General features: G+C 31.6%; 3 protein-coding genes across 4 annotated transcripts in view; 2 read left to right on the top strand and 1 right to left on the bottom strand.

Moving 5' to 3' along the window:
• The window catches only part of Ranbp21 (exportin-5-like protein Ranbp21), a 32,368-nt gene extending 19,855 nt beyond the window's left edge, over positions 1-12,513 (top strand). For both annotated transcript variants that reach the window (XM_072538317.1, XM_072538316.1), the window contains 4 exons: positions 779-902; positions 7,952-8,338; positions 11,455-11,771; positions 12,169-12,513. In XM_072538317.1, coding sequence (XP_072394418.1) covers positions 779-902; positions 7,952-8,338; positions 11,455-11,771; positions 12,169-12,297 — 957 coding nt within the window. In that variant the 3' untranslated portion in view covers positions 12,298-12,513. The remainder of the gene's footprint in view (positions 1-778; positions 903-7,951; positions 8,339-11,454; positions 11,772-12,168) is intronic.
• A 2,187-nt stretch (positions 12,514-14,700) lies between these two features.
• LOC140445897 (protein AAR2 homolog) lies at positions 14,701-16,110 on the bottom strand. The gene has a single exon (XM_072538314.1). The coding sequence runs from the start codon at positions 15,902-15,904 to the stop codon at positions 14,768-14,770; it is 1,137 nt and encodes a 378-aa protein (XP_072394415.1). The 5' UTR covers positions 15,905-16,110; the 3' UTR covers positions 14,701-14,767.
• Positions 16,111-16,220: 110 nt separating this feature from the next.
• Nup37 (nuclear pore complex protein Nup37) lies at positions 16,221-20,962 on the top strand. The gene is made up of 5 exons (XM_072538315.1): positions 16,221-16,475; positions 16,528-16,707; positions 17,439-17,586; positions 19,419-19,635; positions 20,663-20,962. The coding sequence occupies exons 1-5, from the start codon at positions 16,302-16,304 to the stop codon at positions 20,910-20,912; spliced, it is 969 nt and encodes a 322-aa protein (XP_072394416.1). The 5' UTR covers positions 16,221-16,301; the 3' UTR covers positions 20,913-20,962.
• The last annotated feature ends 2,448 nt before the right edge of the window (positions 20,963-23,410 follow it).

The raw sequence follows: 23,410 nt of genomic DNA, 5'->3' as shown, positions 1-23,410 counted from the left end.
CATTTATAAACCAGTACGTATGACGTATAATATAATACGTCATTGTCAAATCTGTCTGTACGAAAAACATGGCAGCTGATGAAAAGTCCTATAAGCGGACTTTTTTCATTGCTCCATTTATTTTCAATACATGTACCAGATAATAACAAAAAATTGTGTGTTTGTGAGTATTTCTCAAAAAAAAATCAACATATTACATCGCCATTTACTAAGCATACTTATGTACAAATATTTTATTGGTTGCTATTTAATCACACCGGTTTTCTAAACGATCGAATCGTGCGAATAAAGGACAATCGTTCCTTTAAAATGTGATTATATAGACGAATTTACTGCTTTTCAGTTAATTTACCAAAAAAATCTGTAAACTTTTTCATTAAAAAAGAAACACCAAAATTGTGTCTTTCTGATTTTATTCACATTCCCGCTAAAACCACTTCCGGAAATTTGTAAACGTGCTCATAAGTTTTTTTTCTTAATTCAAATTACAATAATATACAACTTTAATTTCATAACATTTAAAGTACATATTGGGCTAATACAATCCTGGCAGCTATCAGGTTTGTCTCAAACTGAATTCAATCTACATACATCTACAATCTGCAATATATCTACAAATCTACAATTATTGTCTGAAAACAACGGTAAGTCACGACTGAAAGAAGGCTCTGAGATAGGAACTGTAACAAAGATTTCTATATTTTATGATTGCATAGGAACTTAAATAAATATATGTTTATTAAATTATTATTCATCTAATTTTTGTTTTACATTACAGTATATTCCAGATTACCGAATTAGGCCTATAATTAGGGTATATCTGAGGCAGTTTATTTTCTCTTGTCCGGCGCCATTTTACGAAGTCGTCGTTCTACCTATCATGACACATCTTTCTCCTATAAGTAAGTATGCTCAGCTCTTTATATATATAATTCATTTACAAAATAATAGCATATTAACATGGATATTTAACATTTTGACTTCAGGAATACATTTTTGGTTAACTGAATTAAGTTTCATGTGCATTGTTTTTATGATATTTTATTGACGTAAGTATTTGAAAAGACGAACGGATACCGTTTTGTAAAATTATTTCAAAATGTGATCATATGCCAAGTAATACCACTTTAAAGGCTCTTAAGTTATTCCCTATGTTCCTAGATATTTTTGTTGTACCGTACTAAAATGGTAACTGTGTAAATAAAAGTATAGACTACTCCCAATGATATGGAAATCTTCAGCTGGTGTGAGCAAATCAATTTCTTTTTTAAGTTTCCCACATACTGATAGAATTTATTTTTAAAAATCTTTCGTCATTAACATTTTTCTTAAACGACATTACATTGTTGAAATGCTCTTTTGCCATTTGTTTGATTCTATCACGCCGTTTCAGATTGGCGACCATTGAATTGTGAAAATAATCCTAAATTGACTCTAGTGACAGAAACATTATTAAAAAAAAATTACAAAGAAGTAAAAACTTCTGGTATATGATGGTATATTATTTTATTAAAAAAAAAATAAAATTTATCCAAAAGGACTACAATTATTCCAAAACATTCCACTTTAAAATGACATAAAAAGGGCAAAATTTTGACAGTTAAATTTCTAAAAATGTGGAAAATACTTACTTAAAATCATGTTTATTATTATTAAGGTGATGAGACAAGGTCGATGATATGAGATTACACCTAAAGGAGACATAATCTTTCCCTGCTCGAAAAACGGGGACTACTTTGCCCACCGGGTAAAATCAAGAAGGAAGTAAATTTAATTGAAAAATAACAGTTTCTCAAGACAGTGGATAGTGGGTTGTTGGCAAACACTCAAAAAACGCCATAAAGGCATTGTGTGTAATAATATTTTATTTAATAATTAAAATGTTGATATTTTTAAAAAATTTAAAGGAAGTCAAAATTGAAGTAATAAGGTACATTAAATTAGTTTATTGTGAAATAAATGCTATTAGTTAACAAGTAATGATAAACGATTATATGCAGTTATTGCATGGTCTTACATTTGAGCAATGACGTAACTATACTATAAATTCAATAGGATTGTCAGGGCAGACATTTTGTAGTTCGTTAACACTCGGTGGTAAGCGGCTATATATTTATTTCTTTATTAGCACACAAAACCACTTCTCAATTATCATTTTTGACGGTTACATCTGTTGGAAGTCCGAACTAGAGAAGGTACACTCGCCTTGTTGCGAAATTTATTATTTAGTACCGCTTGCAGCTTATCCGTGCCATTGAGGTATACCCTGAATGCCAATAGAGAGGCAGGCGGGCACCGTTATTTCTTTTCGAAAGTAATATTCTTAATGCAATACGGCAACATTGTGAAAACTCACCCACAAATAACCATTAAATCTGGTGGGTGGTAGTATTTCATGAGCGTACCGTCGGGTAACATCATGGCATCAAAATCAACGTGCAGTACATCTGTTAATAAACAAAATAAAAAAAAGGTGGTTATCTGTGAGAGAAAAGCAAATGATAAAATCGGTTTATGAGGGATTGCGTAGAAGATATCCAGATATGCTTATAGAGGACGTCGCGGCATTGCCTGGAGATTTAACGAAAGTATCGGCTCGTACGGTTTTCCGAATAATTCAAGGTAACAAACCTATCCAAAAACCAATCCATAAAGGACGTGCAAAAATTGTATTGGACGATAGTACAAAAAGTATAATCCGAAGAAAAGTTCATGGATTTTATTTTAGGAACGAACTGCCCACGTTAAAGGCTATTCAACGAGAAGTTAATGCAGACGCAGGTGATACTTTAAATAAAATATCCATGAGAGTATTACAAAGAACTTTACATGAAATGGACTTTCGGTATGTGAAGAGAAATCGGAAAAGTTTGTTGATCGAGAGAGACGAATTAGTGATATGGCGGAGAAAATTTTTGCAAAAAATTCGTGATTTTAGACGACTTGGTAAAAAAATTTATTATACGGACGAAACGTGGTTGAATGAGGGTCATACGAAATCCAAAGTATGGCAAGACTTGAATATTAACAGTGCGCGACAGGCTTTCATTGAGGGGCTTTCAACCGGCTTAAAAGCACCCTCGGGCGAAGACATTATAACGCACATTGGAAGTGATTCAGGTTTTTTACAAGATGGTTTAAATGTGTCTACCTCAATCAAAACGTGCGATTATCATGAGGATATGAATTCGGATGTGTTTAAAAAGTAGTTTTCGTCTATACTGACTCTTGTAGATCCTGGTTCGGTAATTATAATGGACAATGCACCTTATCACAGCCGTCGTATGGAAAAAATACCGACTTCTGCATCTCGAAAAGCAGATATAATAGATTGGTTAAGAAGTAAAAATATAGATTTTGATGAATCCATAATAAAGGTTCAATTACTTGATATAGCGCGCGAACATAAAAGTTCATACATCATATTTGCAGTAGACGAAATGGCACGCGAGCATGGCATCACCGTATTAAGAACTCCACCGTATCATTGTGAATTGAATCCCATCGAGCTAATATGGGCACAAATAAAAAATGAGGTAGCGCAAAAGAATACAACCTTTAAATTAAAAGATGTCAAATTATTATTAGACCAAGCCATACAAAATATAACCGCTTCCAACTGGCAGTCATGCATTAAACATACACAGAAAGAAGAAGATAAAATGTGGGACGTAGACACGCGTGTTGATGTTCTTATCGAGCCCATTATCATTACTCCAGGAGAAGACAGTAGTGATAGTGAATTAACAACAGGAAGTGATTCAGAATAAAAATATTTCTTTAAAATAATAACTAATAGGTACAATTCTAGAGATTTTTTGTTGCTACATTCGGAGACTACCTGTGAGATCCTTCGTCCTATCTGGTTATAATTTTCTAAGTAGATATGTACCTAACAACTATATTATTATTATTATGGCAAGTTTGTTTTTCACAATTGTAGTGTAGATTAGGTTGCTGGGTCTAGAATTATTATTTTCTGTAAAGAAGTTGGTATTTATATGTGAATATGAATTTTATTTAAAAAAAAAATATTGTACGTTCTACCGATCTCAAAGTCGATCACAAAGCGACTAAGTTATTTCGAAACTATTACCTATTTACAAATTCATTCACATTTACTTAAAACTCTCATGTAGAAATTGATTGTAAATAAAAGTTCAAAAGAAAAAACAAGGTTGTTTCGGGAATTCTATTATTTCCATTTTAATCGTATTTAATTGGAAATTTCCAGGTATTATATTTGTGTTCTTGGAAATTGCTCAATTTGAATGCTACGTCGTGTTTAGTTTAAAACGTATATTATGACTAACGAGGGTTTTTCAAAAGGTTAATCTGACCTGATGAAAGGTAATTCATCCACAGTTTGATGTCTTAACGGTGGAAAATTTAAATTTTTTAAAAAGCAGTGGAAGATATTCTATTGGGGAAATGCAAGGCGATACAATAGTTATTAGTTATTCTTAAGTTTACTACTAAAAGTTTCGTTTATATTTTTAAGTTATTTTCTTTCTTGTTTGTTATGAATTTAAGATATTTATAAATGATAGGTTTTGTTTATTACAAATTATTACGAACCAGAAGTATATTCGTGACAATTCATTATTATAAGGGAGAACGTTTTGGATTTAAAATATAATATAATTTAGCACCTCGACACCGTAAGGTACAAAAGTACACAATTAATTGTTAAGACGTAATATTTTGAATATAATATTTATACATAACATTTTAACAAAATATATTTAACATAAATTAACAATTTTACCGTGGACGCAAAAATATTTTTATGTGCAAGTTTCCTATTATTTTCCTTATTTTAAGAATATACACGCCACCATTGAACTACACGCGTCTCTCATCTCGGACCCCTCGAGGATCTATCATTTCTAAGCGATAACCTGACAATCCTATTGAATTTATAGTATAGGTAAGTTAATAATGTTGTGTGATGATAAGTTAGTAAGAAAAATTATTAAATGTTAAGTGTGATAGAAAAATGTAAAAATCCTACTCAATGATATTTTATTTATTGTTAAGTTGGTTGCCTATGTGAGTAAAGTTGATTAAAGTGTGCCAAGTATGCATAAATATAAAAAATTAAAATAAAATAAGCTTATGGCAAAGTGTAGGAGTATGGTTGACAAAAGTTAAAGTAAATTTATTTTATTATTGAGAAAAGCTGACACAGTAGAATTGTGGTTAGATGATCTATTATTGCAAAATGTTAACTAAAGATGAAATTGAAATGTAGAGAAAGAAAGTTATATGGAAACAGGACATTAAAAGTTTGAAGTGGACAATGTCAAAAACTGAGGAATCCTAAAGAGTAACTTGAGGATTGGTGAAAAATATTTTAATTTATAGAAAACAGATAAAAGAAAATGAAGGGGTATATGTTGTATTAGTAAAGATGTGAAAAATAAAGGATAAAATGGGATGTCAAACAATAGAAGTGATCTATGAATGAGAAGTGGGGATTGAATAAGAAAAATGTGCTGAATTAAATTAAATACTGTGTTTGGAGTTAGGTTAGAAGGTGAAAAGAAGAGGATGATACAATGAAACAAGTTTCTGGAGGATGTTCGTGGGTGTTTAGTAAGGAAGTCGAAAGTTAAATGCTAGTTAAGAAATGGAGGAGAAAGGGCCACAGTAATCAAGTAGAGGGATTTGTAATTGAAATGACTGATGATTGAAATGAAGAGGAATGAATGGGGCTGACTGAAAAATTACCAGAAAAGTTGACGGTAAATGGGAGTGAAGTCACTATTAAAGAAAGAGTGACGATTGACGCAATTGGGGCTAGTCCTCATGTCATCAAACAGGTCCAGACGTAAAATATTTTTTTCTTGTATGTTGTGAATTAATGTGAATCAGGGATGTTCAGATGTTGTTTGCTAACTTTCAAGTGATGGGAAAATGCTGAAGTGTTTTTTCGTTTAGAGTGTTCAGCAGATCTAGTTGATAATGAACTGTATGTTCTGCCAATATAGGAAGTATCACAATCACAGCAAGACAATATGTAAACTCCACTGCGGTTCATATAGTTGATGGAATATTTGGTATTGGTTAATAGATTATTGAGAGTGTTGCTAATTTTGAAAGAAATGTGAGTGTTGTCAGAACAACTAAGTAAGATGTGTTTAATTTTTTCTAAAATAATTAAATTATTGTCATTGCTCAAATGTAAGATGATGAAATAACTGCATATAATCATTAATCATTACTTGTTAACTAATAACAATTATTTCACAATAAACTAATTTAATGTAGGTACATTGTTACTTAAATTTTCACTTACTTAAAATTTTTAAAACATCAACATTTTAATTATTAAATAAAATAATATTACACGCAATACCTTTATGGTGTTTTTTGAGTGTTTTACCAAAATCCACTAAGGTTTTTAAACCTATTTCTGTACCTAGTTTCAACTACTTTAAAAATGTAAGTATTTTCCACATTTTTAGAAATTTAACTGTCAAAATTTTACCCTTTTTATGTCATTTTAAAGTGGAAATATACTTTCAGGTTTCACTGATGATGGTCTGACTGGACCGAAAACGTTTTGGAATAATAATTGTAGTCCTTTTGGATAAATTTTAATTATATTTAATAAAATAATATACAATCATACACCAGAAGTTTGTACTTCTTTGTGTTTTTTTACACTATGGTATACAGCAAACTACTGGGATTTCCCCTTTTACTTTAAACATTATTTTCTGTTTTTAAGATTATACTGAGTGACAAAATAATTTTCAAATGAGGTACATCTTGCCGTATGATTCTATTTAAAATCATTTGACAAAATAGCGCGTCTTTCATTTTGAGTGATATGTCGCTGAAATATCATAAAAACAATGTAGAGGTGTGCCTTAATTCAGTTACTAAGCGAATAGCGACCTCAAATGTTTACTATATAAACAAAAAACATGACGAAGAACATAACTCATCAAGTAAAACCATTTAAATATCCTACTCAGACTCATGAAATACCAAATATAGTATTTTTCATATAAAAATGCGTGCACGTCATTCAAGATTTACGACGTCAGAACCCCACAGCGTTGCCGAAACATCGGAATAGTTAGTAAGTGAGGAATTTTTAAAATGTCAACTATCTGTCAAACTATTATATAACAGTAAATACACTTAGTTTTAAGACTACTGCAACACACTAAAATACATACGAAAACATTTTAATACAAAATTATATATTCTAAATTTAAAACTTACCTCTATTTAGAGCATTAATAGTAAAAACGTCCCGCCATTATTTCTTGTTCAAAATAATCTATCTTATATGAAAGCTTATCAGCTTTCTACAGATTATTTAGTTGTTTTGGCATAGTTTTGACAATCACAATACAAAACAATAATTAGTTTTTAAAGCTATTAATCTAAATTTAATATGTATTTATAAATACAATTTATTAATATATAATATATTATAATCAAATTGTGTAAGAAATCAAAACATAAACAAAACTCTTACTCTAAAAAAGCGGCAACACTTTAAACAATTTTGCCACACGCTGAACTGTCAAAAAATTTGAAGTAATCCCATATCAGTTGCGTACAATTGTCTAATATATTTAAATAAAATTATTATTTTGTGGAATATTAGACTTAAAGAGTTATTTCATAAAATTTATATTATTAATAATAACAAATGTTTTTGGTTGTTTAATCAATATAATTCTAAAATTCCCAATAAAATGATGATTAATTTTTTCTGATTATTACACAATTACCTATGAAAGATCGAGTAGTTCCGTATGGGTTTCATATTATTAGCTGCGTTAGGAAAATTTGAACTCTAAGGTTGACGTTCTGGAAATTTTAAATATAAGTGACGTCACTTTATATAAATTTTGACGTGCACGCATTTTTAATTGAAAAATACTATAGATTGTTTGATGGCTAATATATTCATTTTTGTTTTCAGTTTTGTCAAGGTTACATACAAAATGGCAGCAAGTTATCGAATTCCGCAATCGCGAAGCCCAAGAGGACAACCAAGACACCCAGGAAGTACTAGAAGACATCCTTACCCGCGCCATAACTAGAGAATACTTAGATCTTTTGAAAGTTGCACTGGTAGGCGGAAGTGTAACTCCAGAGTCTAATTCGGAAACGATGGAAACCGAGGAGCACAGTATGGATTCCCCTACACCACCTCATACTAGAACTAATATGACAAATGAAGTTATTTCTGATTTAGGGTTAATGTTGCTGCGCAGCGAGAAAACGTGCCATTCAATTGTGCTGGCTGTTCTCGGTGCTTTGGCGTGGATCGACAGTCAGGCTTCATTCAAGGCTACTCTGTTAACAGGTAATTATTAGTATTTTCGTAGTAAATCCGTAAAACGTATTCGAAAAATACGTGATGAAAAATTGGTAAAAAACAACAAATGGTAAAAATCTAGCAAACGTTGCGCGATTTTTGCCATTTTTTACGATTATTATGACATTAAAATTCATTACTTTTCCATTAACCGGTCACTATGGAATTTCCATTGTTAAAGCCCAATCTTCAAAACCTGTGGCATCAAATGTCGGTTTTGATTTTTGGCAACAATGAGATTCCCATGCGAATCGTAAAAATGGCAAAAATCGGGCAACGTTTATTTATTTAAAACTTTTATAAAAATCGACTTTAATTGCTGCAACATGCAAAGAAAGCATAAGAAAGCAGCTTCACTCTTCACCTTTAAAACGGTTTTTGATTTTTGTCGATAGGAGACTCACTCTGATCAAAAGATATCGAATTTTTACCGTCGAATTGATACAAATTTTATTTAAAATTGATTTCGCGCGCGTAGCCGCATCGTTCAAGTGATGTTTTTGAGAGAACGGTTTATTTTACACAAAAAGCGCTAATAAACATGTTTGTTCAAAATTGTCTCGGCTACATTTTTTTTATAAAATGTAAATCGATTTTTTCCTTTTTTTTTTTCACAAGGGGTGGTAGTTTTAGGAGGAAGCCGGTGGTAGGAATAGTAAACTTTTTTGCATATTTTTTGGGGTCCCAAAATAACATTCTCAGAAAAATTCAGCTTGTTCGTATAATTTTTAGAGGTTCAGGGGCATTTTCGTCTCTAACGCCTGGAGTATAAATAAATTAATTTATTTAGAACAAAACTAAAGCTTCTTCGGCATTTGGTAATACGTTTTTTAGATGGCTCTATTCGAGTTACGTTCGATTAAAAAAATGAAGAAAATTGCTTCATTGGAAGCTGAGAAAATACATTTTTTTACGTATATCGATTTTGATATTTGAAATTCAATTTTCGTCAACGTAATTTTTTTGGTATTTTTCACGCGCAGTACCGATGGTTTTTATTATTATAATATATGTTATAAATATCTTAAGGATATGAAAATTTTTATCAAGAAAGAGCTCCGAAAGAAAAAGGTAATGGTTTAAAGATTATCATCCTATTGTTTATAACTTCGTCGCAAATGCCGGTCAAGTTGGACCGGATGTATCTCAGGAACCACTGCTCATAATTCAACTTTTTTATTTTTATAATAAACGTCTTTCCGAGTCTTTTCCAACGCCGTCTCCTGAATTTAATTTAAGCTAATAGTTACTGAGATATTCTATTTGTTTATAAGCCAAAAAATTCTTTATAATTTTAAAACTAGTTTTTGTTGTGCAAGATTTGAAAAAAATTCAAATTTTTTAAACAAATTTAGATTGCAGAATTATTATGCGAAATCTGTTAAATCGATTTTAATGAAATTTGAAGCACTGTTTTACTGTGTTATAAAGATTTTCTAAACAAATTATAAAGGTACTAAATGTAATCTAAGTGGTTGAAAAACATTGAATAAGGAAAGGCTTATTTCCCCCTCTTTTTTGAATTTATTGCAATTTTGCAGCGGCGGTAATAAATTAACACCTAAAGCGCTATTTGTATCCTATTAGATACAAATGACATTGATCATTTTTGGCCACCTATATCCAAACGGGTACAAAAGAATACTTTCACTTTAGGTTAGCTGAATTCAAACGAATGCAGGATTTGTATTAATTGAATGGGGGACATAAAGCATGGCTGGTTCGTCCAAAATTTGTTTTTGGCCAACGATTTATTTTACGTTTAAGTTGATAATTAAACACATTTTGTTAAAAATAAAATATAATTAATTTAAATAAAAAAAATAACACATACATTTTTAGTAGCTATTAATAAAAACTTCTTTAATGAATGTTATTACATTAATAATTCGGATTTATGAGAAATAAAAAAACATTTGAGACAATAATATGTTTTACAAGCACTACATTTGTGACGAGTTTGTGACGATTTGGCTTGGGCATATTTCCAATCGTGGCTGTTTGTTAGCCTTTCGTATCAAGGCTTTCTTATTATCATCCACTAAAATATGATTTTCGTTGATGTTTTTAGGCGGAGGAGGTCTTGTATTTCCGTCCAAAAGCTGAGTGACAACTTGTTCTTTAAATTTGGTGATGGACATTTTTCTTCGTTACCATCTGATGTACACAATACGCATTTATTAGCGTAGTTACTGTTAGTAATTTAATTGCTAATTTTCGATACAATTTGATCCCTTGTCGTAAACTAGTAGAATATACATTCAACTGATCAGAAAGATTTATTAAAGGCTTTACATTTATTATACTCTAAAATTATTATCGGTTTTTCTATTTCCTCGCCACAGAAGCCATTGCGTTGCTGTGTTTTGTTGCTCGTGACCAACAATATCCGACAGGAAAAAACGTGTATAACGCTGAATTACGATAACGCAATATAATATACACACACAACAGAAGGCACTTCGCAACTGCTCATACAATACTCGCGACCAACAAAAACCGACAGGAACAAAAGTGTTTATAATGCTGAATCCAAATCGATACAAGTGGCCAACAGCGTCAATTTATGAAAATGGGCCACTTGTATCCATTTCAATACAACAATGTTTTTACGAGAAAATAACATTATAACATATACATTTTTTGATACATATTTATGAATTTTACACAGTGGCCCCCAGGACTGTGTTTTTTTTAACATGGTGGCGCTTAATGTGTTAAAACCTTTTTAACCAGCCGTATCTTATAGAAAATTTAATTGTCGCTATTTTATTTCATTACGACTTTGCTCCAAAATGACTTGTTTTAAAGTTATAATAAAGGACAGGAGAAAAAAATTGATATTTTTAGTAATTTTGAAATATTTTAATTTTTTATTAATGTTCCCGACCTATTTGAGAGGGAGGATAAGTTAATTATTATTACTGAAGTTATCACCTAACTATTTCTCCACAAATCCGAATGCCACCTCCCACATCCACCTCAAAACAGATCCGCCCTGGTCTATAAAGGCTGAGAAGGTAGAGAATACTCAAATAATGATTTATTAATCTTGATATATGTATTCTCATTATTGTTTTGCCAATTTAAATATTGTGTTTCAGGCCCAATAGTCAGACAGCTAGCTTCAGACAAGTCCCTCAACGGCGAAGTGGCGGCTCACATAATGGCAGCAGTTCTAAACGCTCTAACGCTGCACGGGCAACACGAATCCAATCAAGGTTCTCTATTGACTTTAGGCGCCCAGATATATGAATTACTGCGACCATCGTTCCTTGAAGTTCTCACGGTGATGCAGCAGATACCTGGCGCCAATCCGGTCGATTTGCAGAAGTTGGATGAACGAATCTCTGGAACTACGAGTAAAGGAAATAAAATCGAGAAGGTCAAAAAGGATTTGTTCAGAAAGATCACCGGAAATGTAAGTATAAATTCTCTTTTTGGTCTTTCATTCCACTATCTCCCCATTTTTACCGGATATGTTAATCTGTCATTATTTTGTTTTTATCGGTTCAGTAAATATTTACCAAGGGTAAATTAGCCAAAATTAGAATTAGAATTTTAGAAATTAGCCAAAGTAGAATTACCCAAAATTCCCAATTTTTGCAAGGCAATCTGTCTGCCGCTTTAACTCTATCCAAATGGTCGGGTTTTAACACCCAAAAGAATTTTTTAATGTGTTTTTTGTATTTGCTCTTATCCGTCTATAACTCTCAAGATTCCAAGATTCTATCCTAATTTTTTTAACCTATATTCATGAGGCTTATCTATTTCAGTATATTTAGTGACGTTATTAATGTTTTTGAGATATTTTGCAGCTAATAGGACGAAGCATGGGCCAGTTGTTCAAAAAAGAAGTAAAAATCCACGACTTGCCTCGAATAGTAGTACAGAAAAAGCCGGAACATGAAGAAGTGATCACAAATTTACGAAACGTTTTCAGTTAATGAATTGTACAATTGTTTTAGAATATTATGTATGTAATTTATTCGCATTGAACTTGTGCAACATTCCGTGTTGTTCAATTGAGATTGACTGGTAAAATCGTAATAATTGTGTTATGGACTTTATATTAATTATTTTTGCCTAATTTTTGTATATACTTTGTTAGTTTATTTATAATTCTTTTTGTTTATGATCAAATTAAAGAATATAATATAATTCTGAAATGTGCTTTTTATTTCCTTTAGAAAACAGTATTAGGTTGTTGGTACCCTTATTCATTGGTAATTATTGGTGACCCCTGGAAAGGGAAAAGCTAAGGAAGATTAAATTATTGGTAAAGGGTATTTTCCTAGATGGTACAGGTCTAGACTAGATTTTTTTATAAATGTAACTAGTATCTAACAACAGACGAATGAAGAAGCAGTATATTAGTAACTGTTTACAAAACAAGAGAAATATACAACAATGTACAAACTACGGGGCCATAAAACTATTTAGTCACACCATGAAAACATGGGCGAGAATAATTATTCATAGACGGATATGTAAAAAAACTGAAATATCCGATAACAAATTTGGCTTTGTGCAAGGCAAATCAACAACAGATGTAATTTGTATTATAAGGCAGTTGATGGAAAATACACGAACAAAGAAACAAACGCTCATATAGTATGGATTGATCTTGAGAACGCCTATGATAGAGTTACTTGAGACATTATGTGTTGGGCGCTCAATAAGGAAGGAGTTCCCAGTGAAGATTGTGAGAGACGTGTATGAGGGAATAACTAGTGTTAGGACAGGCGTGGGAGAGACTAATAAATTTCATGTGAAAGTACCATTGCAGCAAGGCTCAGTGCTTAGTACTTATTTGTGCTAGTTAGTACAAAGATTGACTTTTTCTATGATATTAATAATGATCCTGTATTTTTTGATAGTCTTTCTTCCGAAATTTATAACAACTTAATATTAAAGCATTTTCCACTAAAAAAAAGTACGACAAACTACTGAAAAAACACCCGTGCAATGGTTTAATAATGAATTAAGGTCTTAGAGATCTAATGTTTCTCTTAACACATTACAGATGCCACTAAAGATCCCGATTGGTTCAAAGTATATAAACAACAAAAACTTGAATATAATCGGCAATTAAAAATTGCTAAATAAAAAGTCAGTTTACTGCGATTTTATTACTAATTCCAATAATAAACCTAGGGACTGCTGGAAAATAGTAAATATTTCGAAAGAAACAACACAAGATCCAGTTCGGTACAACCTGATATGCCTCCAGACGAAATAAATTAATTTTTTATTACAATTGCAGAGAATATAATTACATCTCTTTCCACTATTAATGTCGATGTCCGCTTCAATTATAGAAATTATTCTTCTCTGAACAAGTCCTTTTTTTCGTCCCGTTGTGGAAGAAGAGGTCTCTCAAATAATAAAGTCTCTTATATGTCAGGAGCAACATGGCTTCTAAAAAAACAAATCAACTTTAGCTAATCTATTAACCTATCAACTTGATATTCTAAACAACATTGAAAGCAGGAAGTTGACAGATTCAATGTACGCAGATTTCTCTAAGGTATTTGATCGTGTTGATCAGGAAATACTGTATACTAAGTTCGACCCAAACTTTGTTTCTTGGTGGAGAAGCTCTTTAACTGATCGCATTCAAAGAGTTAAAATATAATAAAATAGGTTGTTATGTTTCTGAGGAAAGTGTGGTCACATCTGGAGTTCCTCCACAGTGAGGCCATAGTTCTCTCCTACTTAATATTCTTGTGAATGATATAGTTACTATTTTTGTATAGCAGCTCTGTGAAATTTGCTGATGATCTCAAATTTTTGGAGAACCGTTAAAAGTATTTCAAATCAGGGACTGGTTCAAGAGGACTTAAATTGTTTGTCAGAGTGGTGCTAAAAAATAAGCAATTTTATAAGTTTCTCTAGGAAAACGACTAGGTTTAAGTAAAGTCACTTTATTGATAACCAGCCACTAAAATACACATCTACAGTAATAGATCTGGGTGTAATTTTGTATGAGAAATTAACTTTGTCGATCATATAATTCTATATCAATTAGGGGGTCAAAGATGCTTTATTACTACAAATTCTAGTCTTTTCTCCATTGCAGCCACAAGAATGGTCTATTGTTATTTCCGAATACATTCTGATTCCTTAGAGAGGGTTAAGCATAAATGAGCTTGCCTGCTTTAAGTATGAGGAGGATTTGGTTTAACTTTGATTTTTAAATTAATAAATGGCAGAATTGATTGTCCCTCCCTTGTGAGTCAGATTGGTCTTAGAGTAATATAGAATTAACTGCTGGGTTTACAGGTTTTAAGATTTAATTATACATAATGCTAATAAACTTATTTTTAGATAGTAAATAGAGTTATAAATTCCATGTTACTTTTGATACATTTATTTACAAAAATATATACACATTTTTAACAATACAAAAGTTTATTAAGTGTCAACAATAACTGGTGCCTCATCTTCCTCTTCAGAGTCCAAGTTATCAAAATCCCACTGGTACATATCAGTCAAATTTTGTATAAACCTTCCCACTTTGGCTTTGAAGGGGGCATCAACATCTGATTCTTTGACAGATCTAAACAATTGTTTTAGTTTAACATAAACAAAATTACTATTAGACACTATATCAGCTAAAAACTCCTCAGGAATCTCTTTTATGTGAATATCAGACATAGTTATGAATAAGTCATACAGTTTTCTATGCTTTTTAATGCCAATTTCACAAGAACAAAATAAATTAAATAATTTCTTCCATTGTTCAAAAGCTTCTAAACTGTGTCCAACCAGGAAGCAAATATAGCATATTTGCATTTCTCCTAATATTTCTGTTGATACAGAATATTTGGAAATCATTTGATCTAATACATATGATGAATCTAAAGAATGTTTGGTAATTTCAGACGGTGTAGAATTTTCAGGATAGTTTCTTTCTGGAAATGAAGTTAATCTTAATTCAGTCCCTTCTTTTACTTTTAAATTTGGCAAGAAGTTGTGTTCTGTATCTTCTGTAAGTCTAGGACTTTTAGATGACGACTGACCTGCAGATGTTTCACCATCCTCAGACTTCCTCTTACCCCTAGGTCTATCTGCATCTGTACATGATTCTAATTCCAAGGCAGACTGTACATAACCAGATAGAGGAGTTATCCTTTCAGCTAAAGTACTAGTGATACAGGAAGTCAAACTAGTCCATTTATCCAAAATACTATAAGGATATGGGCCTAAAAAGTTATCAAGTAGTAGTATATTTTCTTTCAGTTGTACTACCTCATTTTCTGATACATCTTCACTACTGATACACTCATTTTTCTTATCCCATTTTTTAACTAAAACTTCAGATTTTCTAAATGTCTTAAAGAAACCTGTTCGTGGGGCCGTATCACCTGTATCTGACACCGCACTAAAAAATATGTAATGTAGTCCTGGCGGTATCATTTTCACCCCCCGAAACTTTTCACCAGTGTTCCAAGACTTCATGTCAATTCCAAATTCAGTACCTTCAGGCACGTCAAGTAAAATGAAAAATGCACCTTCGGCTAGAAGCCGTTTTGCTGTTTGTTGATCCATATTACACTATATAAAATTAAATGTTTTTATTAATTGTGTATCTTACTTCGTTTTTGGAGGTTATTTTTGCTTTTGATTTGTATCTTTCGTCTTCTGTCTTCGTTTCTGTTAAATACAAATTGAACAAAATACATGAGGAGGAAATAAGAAAAAGGACAAGAGTAGAAACACTTTTATTCGATATTTTGTGGTATGATTTGTGAGATTCTATATTATTATTCAATTCCATATCAATTATTAGAATAAATAAATAAAAATTACAATAAAATTCCTGACTGCTTGTGGTATAGATTGCGTCTTTTGCTTTTTAAAAAAAATGTCAAATGTCAAATTAAACGACGGTTTGTTTTGTTTTTAGGTTATACTTTATTTTTTCAAATTATTAAACTAATTTACAATGATCGATTTATTAGATGGAAATAGAAAAAACTTAAGCGAACCATTTTACACAAAGAAGCTGTCAGAACATGGCCAAATTGTTTTTATACAGTTTTCTCCTTATGAATGGTCCCAGGACGTGTTCTTAATTGGTTTCAAAAAGAAAATTTTACTAGCTCATCTCGAAATCACTGTATGTTTTAATTACTCAGTTAAAATCATGTCTATTCACAATTTTATTTTAGGATGTCTTGTCAGTTAGAATAATAACGGAATTCTCCCATCCAGTAAGATGTACATCACTAAGTATATCTCCAGATACATCTTTGACTGCCTTACCAAATAAAGTTATATTTTGTGCAGGAGGCAATGATTTTAAACTCAGAGTATTTAACAGCGACTTGAGCGAAAACAATACATGCAAAGTAAGAGAAAACTATATTTTTTGTATAATTTTAATATGCTATCTCGTCAGTAACATTTACCAAGTTAACTGCCTTGTAGGAACATGACGATGAATAACTCTCCTTAATTCTACTGTTTCTCATAGTCAGTTTCTTTATCATTCATATTTGTTCTCATTTTCTTAGGTTGTATTCTTAAGGGTTGTTTAATTAGATAATTTCATAGTTAGTACATTCTTGACATTAACTGTCTGCATTATTAATATTGTGTATTTTTGATCATGTAAGCTTTACATTATCTGCCACCATGCTTTGCTGTTTCCACAATTCCACAGTTTTATTCAATGTAGAAAGCAAATAGAAGTGCGTTTAAATGATTTAATAAGGGAAAATAAGCTGATGACTTTAAAAACAAGACTGGATTGTATAAGAATATAAGGATATCATGAAAAAAAAATAATAATAATAAAGGACAAGGCAGAAATGAACTGTACAAAGGAAATATAGTAGTTTGGTGTAAAATTGTACATTATAGACTTTTTAAAGATACAAGAAAAACTTACAAAAAAGGAGAAGAAAACAATATATACCTAAACTGTTATGTCTCTTATGTGTATTAAAAAATATAGTTAGAAATTATTACTTTGGCTTTTGTATATAAAATATCATTGTTCATGTAATAAATTTTACATAAAACATGTTATGATTATTTTCTTTTTTACAATCTCAATAAAATGTTTCTATCGCTATAGGTATTAAGTGGCCACACTAGTTATATTAATGATTGTATGTATGATCCTGAAAACACTTATTTGGCATCTACAAGTGATGACAACACTGTCAAGATTTGGTCCACAGATGATTATGAATTAAAGTCAACATTTTCATTAACATCTCCAGGTAAGTACATGAAAATATGTTACTAAAATTAAAATATTTTTAACCATATTTAAAATCAATTCAGAGGTTTTAGTTCTGGTAATGGCTACATTAACTTATTACTGCTTTAGTTAACAGCACAAACACAGTTGTATGACATGTTTAATTGCCCTGATTTGTCTAATAGTATTTTATTGTGTCTGGATTTATTATATTCCATGTTTTTACTCTTTGTGCTTCTTTATCTATCAGTGGCATGTGTCTGTCATGTATGTGTTCATTTAGTATTTTTTTAGTGAGAACAAACTGGACAAATTCATTATCCATCTTCTTTTCTCCCTTCTGATTACACAGTACGTAAATTTTTTGGCCGGATATAGGTAATATACTATATTGGCTGGATATAGGGATGAAAATATTTGTGCTCCCATTGTGATGGATAACTCAAGAACCACTAGAAGTGTCACCAAGGAGTTGGAGGTCTCGCATTCAACTGTTAATAATGTTTTAAAAAAATATGGCTATTAGAGTTTTAAATATTCGAAAACTCAGGAGATATTTCCCAGAGATCAATTTCGTAGAATGGAATTTTGTAAAGCTGCAATGATTGCCTCTCACGAAAATTATGATTTTATATAAAATATTCTTTTCACTGATGAATCGTCGTTTTCAGTACAGGGACATCACAATCCTTTCAGAATGTGGTATTGGTCTCAAGAAAATGAACATCGAAGTATTGTACATCAGACCCAACACCCTCAAAAACTTAATATGTGTACCAGCATTTTAGGTGACCATCTAATTGGTCCATTTTTCATTGAGTGAGTTCTAAATTCAGCTAAATATCTTGCTCTTTTACAAGATAACATTATTCCAGCTATTCAGAATCTCCCATATGTATGTTTAGAAGATGTCTGGTACCAACAGGATGGCTTTTCCGTTCATAATGCGCTTATCATGAGAACTTATTTAAACATAATTTTTCAGGATCGCATTATAAGTGATACAAGCCAAATTAAATGGCTTGCGAGATCTCCCGATTTGGTTCCCATGGATTTCTTTTCCTGGGGACATATTGAATCCACCATGCTTGTATTATGCCACAACAGCTTGCAAATATAAGACAAGCATTGTATAATAGACTTGCAAAAGAAGGTGGAATATTTGAACCTTTTATTTAGTTTACAAGTTATTTTATGCAGTAGAATGTACTGTTTGTTTTTCAATTTCTTCAAATGAATTATTAATTTGTGTTTAACTACTTATAGAATAATTTTAGAATAATACTTTTTCGTTTTTCGATGGGCATAGCCCACAATAAATTTTTTAAAATTTTTTTATCTGCATTGCAATAACTTTAAATTATTTACACATTACAATTAACTCCCTCGTTTCATACCTAATAGAGTCTTGATAGGTACTAAAAGTTAAAATGTCTGTGGCCTTGACCACATCAGTGGGCTCGAGAAAGTGCAGTTGCCACACTTACCTCAATGTATATTACCTTTGTTCAGCTGAAAGATTTACATACTGTATTTTGATTGATTTGATACAGCAGTGTGGAAAAATGAAATTATTAGATACAAACTCATGGTTTTATATAGATAATAGTATTGAGGGCATTGATTTTTATATAGTTGTCACCAAATAGTAAATATCTTATTCCCAAAGGTTTGAAAAATTTCTGTAGCAAGAACAAATTAATAATCTCCTAACAGACTTTTTAAATTTTTATTTAAAGCATCATCTTAAAAAAACCTTTCTTGCTATATTAATTGATTGACAAAAATTGACTAAATAAATTTACAAATTTACAAAATCTTTTGAATTTTATTAAAAAAAAATTGTTTTAGGGATGAATGTATGTTGGCATAGAGCAGACAGTGGGAAGCTTTTAGTAGCTGAAAAAATTGGAATAATACGATTTTACAATGTGGAAACTGAAACTTCTATACTTTCCATTGACTATAATAAACCACTTTCATGCACACATTGGGCACCTTCAGATAGGGATATAGTAGCGTCACTTCAACTTGGAGAATTGCTGTTGTGGGATTTAACCAAACCATGGTAATTATTCATTTTTTTTAATTTCAAATAAATAGTAAGCAAAAAATTACATGATAGCAAAAGAAATAAACACCAAAGGACATGCTGCCAAATGCGAAGTATAAGAATCATATTAATAATCTCTAATTGAAAAAGTCATACAAGTTTGATCAAATCACTGGTTACAGCTAAAGAATATTTCTCAAAATGCTTAAAATATTATCTAATAAATACCATAACAGATAAAATAACAACTCTTAGCTCTCTAAACTCATTAAAACATATTTTTCCAAAACATCCTTTTGAAAAGTTACTAAAATACCAGCTGTCCCAAGCTCATCAACATGGAAGAAGCGTTCACTTTTTGTGGGTACCCTCACACGTTGGAATAACGGGAAACGAAGAATCTGATAGGACTGCGCGACAAGCAATTTTAAGCAATTATTCGGAGCCTATAGACAAGTGTGTTTCCAGTGACTTAAAAGCTTATTTTAAAAATAAAATGTTGTGTTTGTGGCGTAATGAGTGGTCCCAAACTAATTCTAAGCGGAATAAGATCAAGAGTAATGTTTCGCAGTGGATTCTATCGTCGCTTAACAGGCGTGAACAAATTGTGCTTGCGCATCTACGTTTAGGACATACCAAGTTAACACACTCTTACCTTTTCACAAAGAACAACCCACCCATATGTGATCAGTGTAACGTTCGATTAACAGTGGAACATATTTTAAAAAAATGTGGTAAATATGATCAAAAAAGACATCGTTACAATATCTCGAACTCTGTAGCAGAAGCTCTAGGTCAGGAGTGTTCCTATGATAATATAATTAAATATCTAAGATCTTCATTTTCTATAATCTGTAGTTATTCAATTTTGTTATTTATATTTTGTTCCGTCGCTAATAACCTTTTGGAGGATGCGACTTTTTTTTTCTAATAAAAAAAAATTAACAAATACCAAAGAACCAGTCATAGAAAAGGTTATTTGAACATTAATCTAGATTTCAAATTTCAACATTTCTGTTACAAAAGATATTTCCTGTTTTAGTTTACCCCTACAAAACAATATATTATTCCCCGAAAACGGAGGACGTATAGCATTTTCCCCTCAAGGAGAGTTGGTTGCAGCTGTTAATAGCTTAGACAGTACTTTAAAGATTTTTCATGTCAGAAGCCAAGCGGTGAAACTGACAGCAGGTTTAACTTTACCTACTAACGTTTGCTGGCATTACAGATATCCCTTAATTTGTGTGGGTGATGACTTTAAACTATGCTTTTGGAAAGTCACTGCTAATTAATGTTTTTTAAGAACTAAACTTTTTTTAATAAAATATTTTTTAAGTACAAATGTTTTTTTTATTTATGAAACCTCTAAATACAGCCCGTGTTTAATAAAAATCAATTTAAAATCAATGTCAGGTAATTCTGCAAAAATTGACCAATACAGGAGATGAAAGTGATCAGAACTCCGTCAGTAACGATCTTGACATTGCATGTTTGACATCCCAGCCATATATGCTATCATTTACTCCCATTAATATAACAAAGGCTTTCGAAAAAACTGGAATCTGGCCAGTAAACAGCCTTAATTTTGACGATTCTGCTTTTGCTGGAGTGCTCACATATGGACCTTCCACAAGTTTATGAGTTAAAAATAACCGTGCACCAATAATATCTTCTGGGAATTTTGAAATAAATGCTACGAACTACTCAGCTCTTACTCATACTCACGAAATGCCTCTAAAGGGAGCTGATATTCTGGATTTTATTAAGGATTAATGAAAGAGGTGCTGAAAAAATGTTTTCAGCCGAGCTTCTTACCTGAGAGTAACACAATCTCCTAAACACACAAAATTAGTAGATATTCGACCATTTCCTACATTGCAACCAAAGTAGAACAGGCGTGGTAGAAAAAAGGGAAAGTCATGCATATATACTAGTAAACCAGAAAAGAATAGAGTAGAAGCTGAAGGGAAGGAAAGGAATATCAAACGAGTCAAAGTTGTAAAAAGGAAAATTAACGGTAGTAAAAAAATTAAAAACTTAAACACAAAAAAGGCTAAAAAAAAAAGACAAAAGAAAAAATCATCTTACTCTAGTTCCTCAAAATCTGACATTGGGGCTACGATGTCTGATTATAATTCTATCTATCTATCTATATAAGGATTTTTACAGCTGTCGCCGCCTTCCTTCTTTCAGCCAACGTCTCCAGTCCTTTCTGTTCTACCATTCTCCATCTCTAAGGTCTCGTCTTTCCATGGCCTCGTCCACTTCATCCCTCCATGATCTTCGGGGTCTACCTCTTTTCCTCCTTCCTATTGGTTATAATTCAGATTCTGAAATAAATCTGCACAGTCATCAGGAGGAAATAAAGGGTTTTTTAGATGATAAGGAGGTTCTTGCAGGCCACTTCGTGTTGGTAAAATTTGCAACAAAGAAAACGGTTGTTCACTTTGTGAGCCGTGTAGAAGAACTAGTAGATGAAGAACTAACAATTAAATTTTTACGGTACAAAAATGAACAGTGGCTTTTATTATCCTATTCAAAATGATATTAGCACTATATCTAGAGCCGATGTTGTGGCAAAACTTCCCATACCTTTAGAAACCATGGGAACATGGAACACGGAACAAACTACCGAATTCAAAATAGTCATATATTCATGGAATAGACTGTACAAATGCATTTGTGTTATAACTATTACGCTGTGATAAAAGAGAATATATAATTTTTATGTGTTTTTATCGTGGTTTAAGATTGGTAATTGATCTTGAAGACGGTTGACGAAGAGGTGGACAACTCTTACAAAAATCAATTGGTCTCTGAAGGCCCGAGGTAATCTATACTGTGGAATTTGCAAATACAATAATATATGACTTAAGTTTTGAAAAAGAATGAGATATCGATAAGAAAGTTTACAGGTTGGAGTATAGATTCGGAATAATTTACAAAACATAGAAGTTTAATCAAATAAAAGGCAGATATCGAGCACAGTTTTTTTTATAGTACTCGATATCTGCCTTTTATTTGATTAAACTTCATTTATTCGAGCATTCAACCATATATGACTTTAAAACATGGAAGAACAAGACAAGAATATCAAATAGCAGGGAGGGGGGCAAATATGAGTTTGCCGCCCCTTTCTCGATCTCCCTCAACCGACACCACACTTCTCAAATATACCTATTACCTTCGTAAGCAATTTTTTAGATGCAGTAGATTAAATTACACACCTTATGTATATTATTAAAAAGTTTTATTTATGAAAAACACTTATATTAATACACTTGTACATATTAATACATACATTAGTAGTAGTAGTAGTAGAAATAGTTTGTTTTTATAGTTGGTACCTTAATTGAAACTATGCAAAAATTTTCTGTTTATGTTTTCCAAAGCCTTAAACCTATTACTGAGTTCCGTCATAATCCGATCAGTAACCTCTAACATGGCTACTTGGAACATATTCTCATCAGGCATTTTTTTCTTTTTTCTTTGTCTTTTTTCTGAGAACTCAGATTATAAATTATATTCATGCCTGCTAAAAACTTACACCCTCAGTGATGGCCTCAAAGGGACGAACTCCCTACAAAGACCTTCAAGGTTCCGGGTAGCCAAATGTACTGTCAGATCTTTTCTTTGCAAAAACTCATTGACATGACTTATTTTTCAACAAAGCATACCACAAACACGTCAAAACGATAAATTTTCCCAACATTTTTCACAGCTTTATTATTATTATATTTGCACAGCTTTACCGTAATATTTATGCATAGCTTCGACCGTATCTAATCTT

Source organism: Diabrotica undecimpunctata, chromosome 7 (genome assembly GCF_040954645.1).
Source record: "Diabrotica undecimpunctata isolate CICGRU chromosome 7, icDiaUnde3, whole genome shotgun sequence".
In the NCBI taxonomy this organism is placed as follows: Eukaryota; Metazoa; Arthropoda; class Insecta; order Coleoptera; family Chrysomelidae; genus Diabrotica; species Diabrotica undecimpunctata.
Note: the sequence above shows the minus strand (reverse complement) of the source record. Positions and strands in the feature narration are given on the sequence as shown.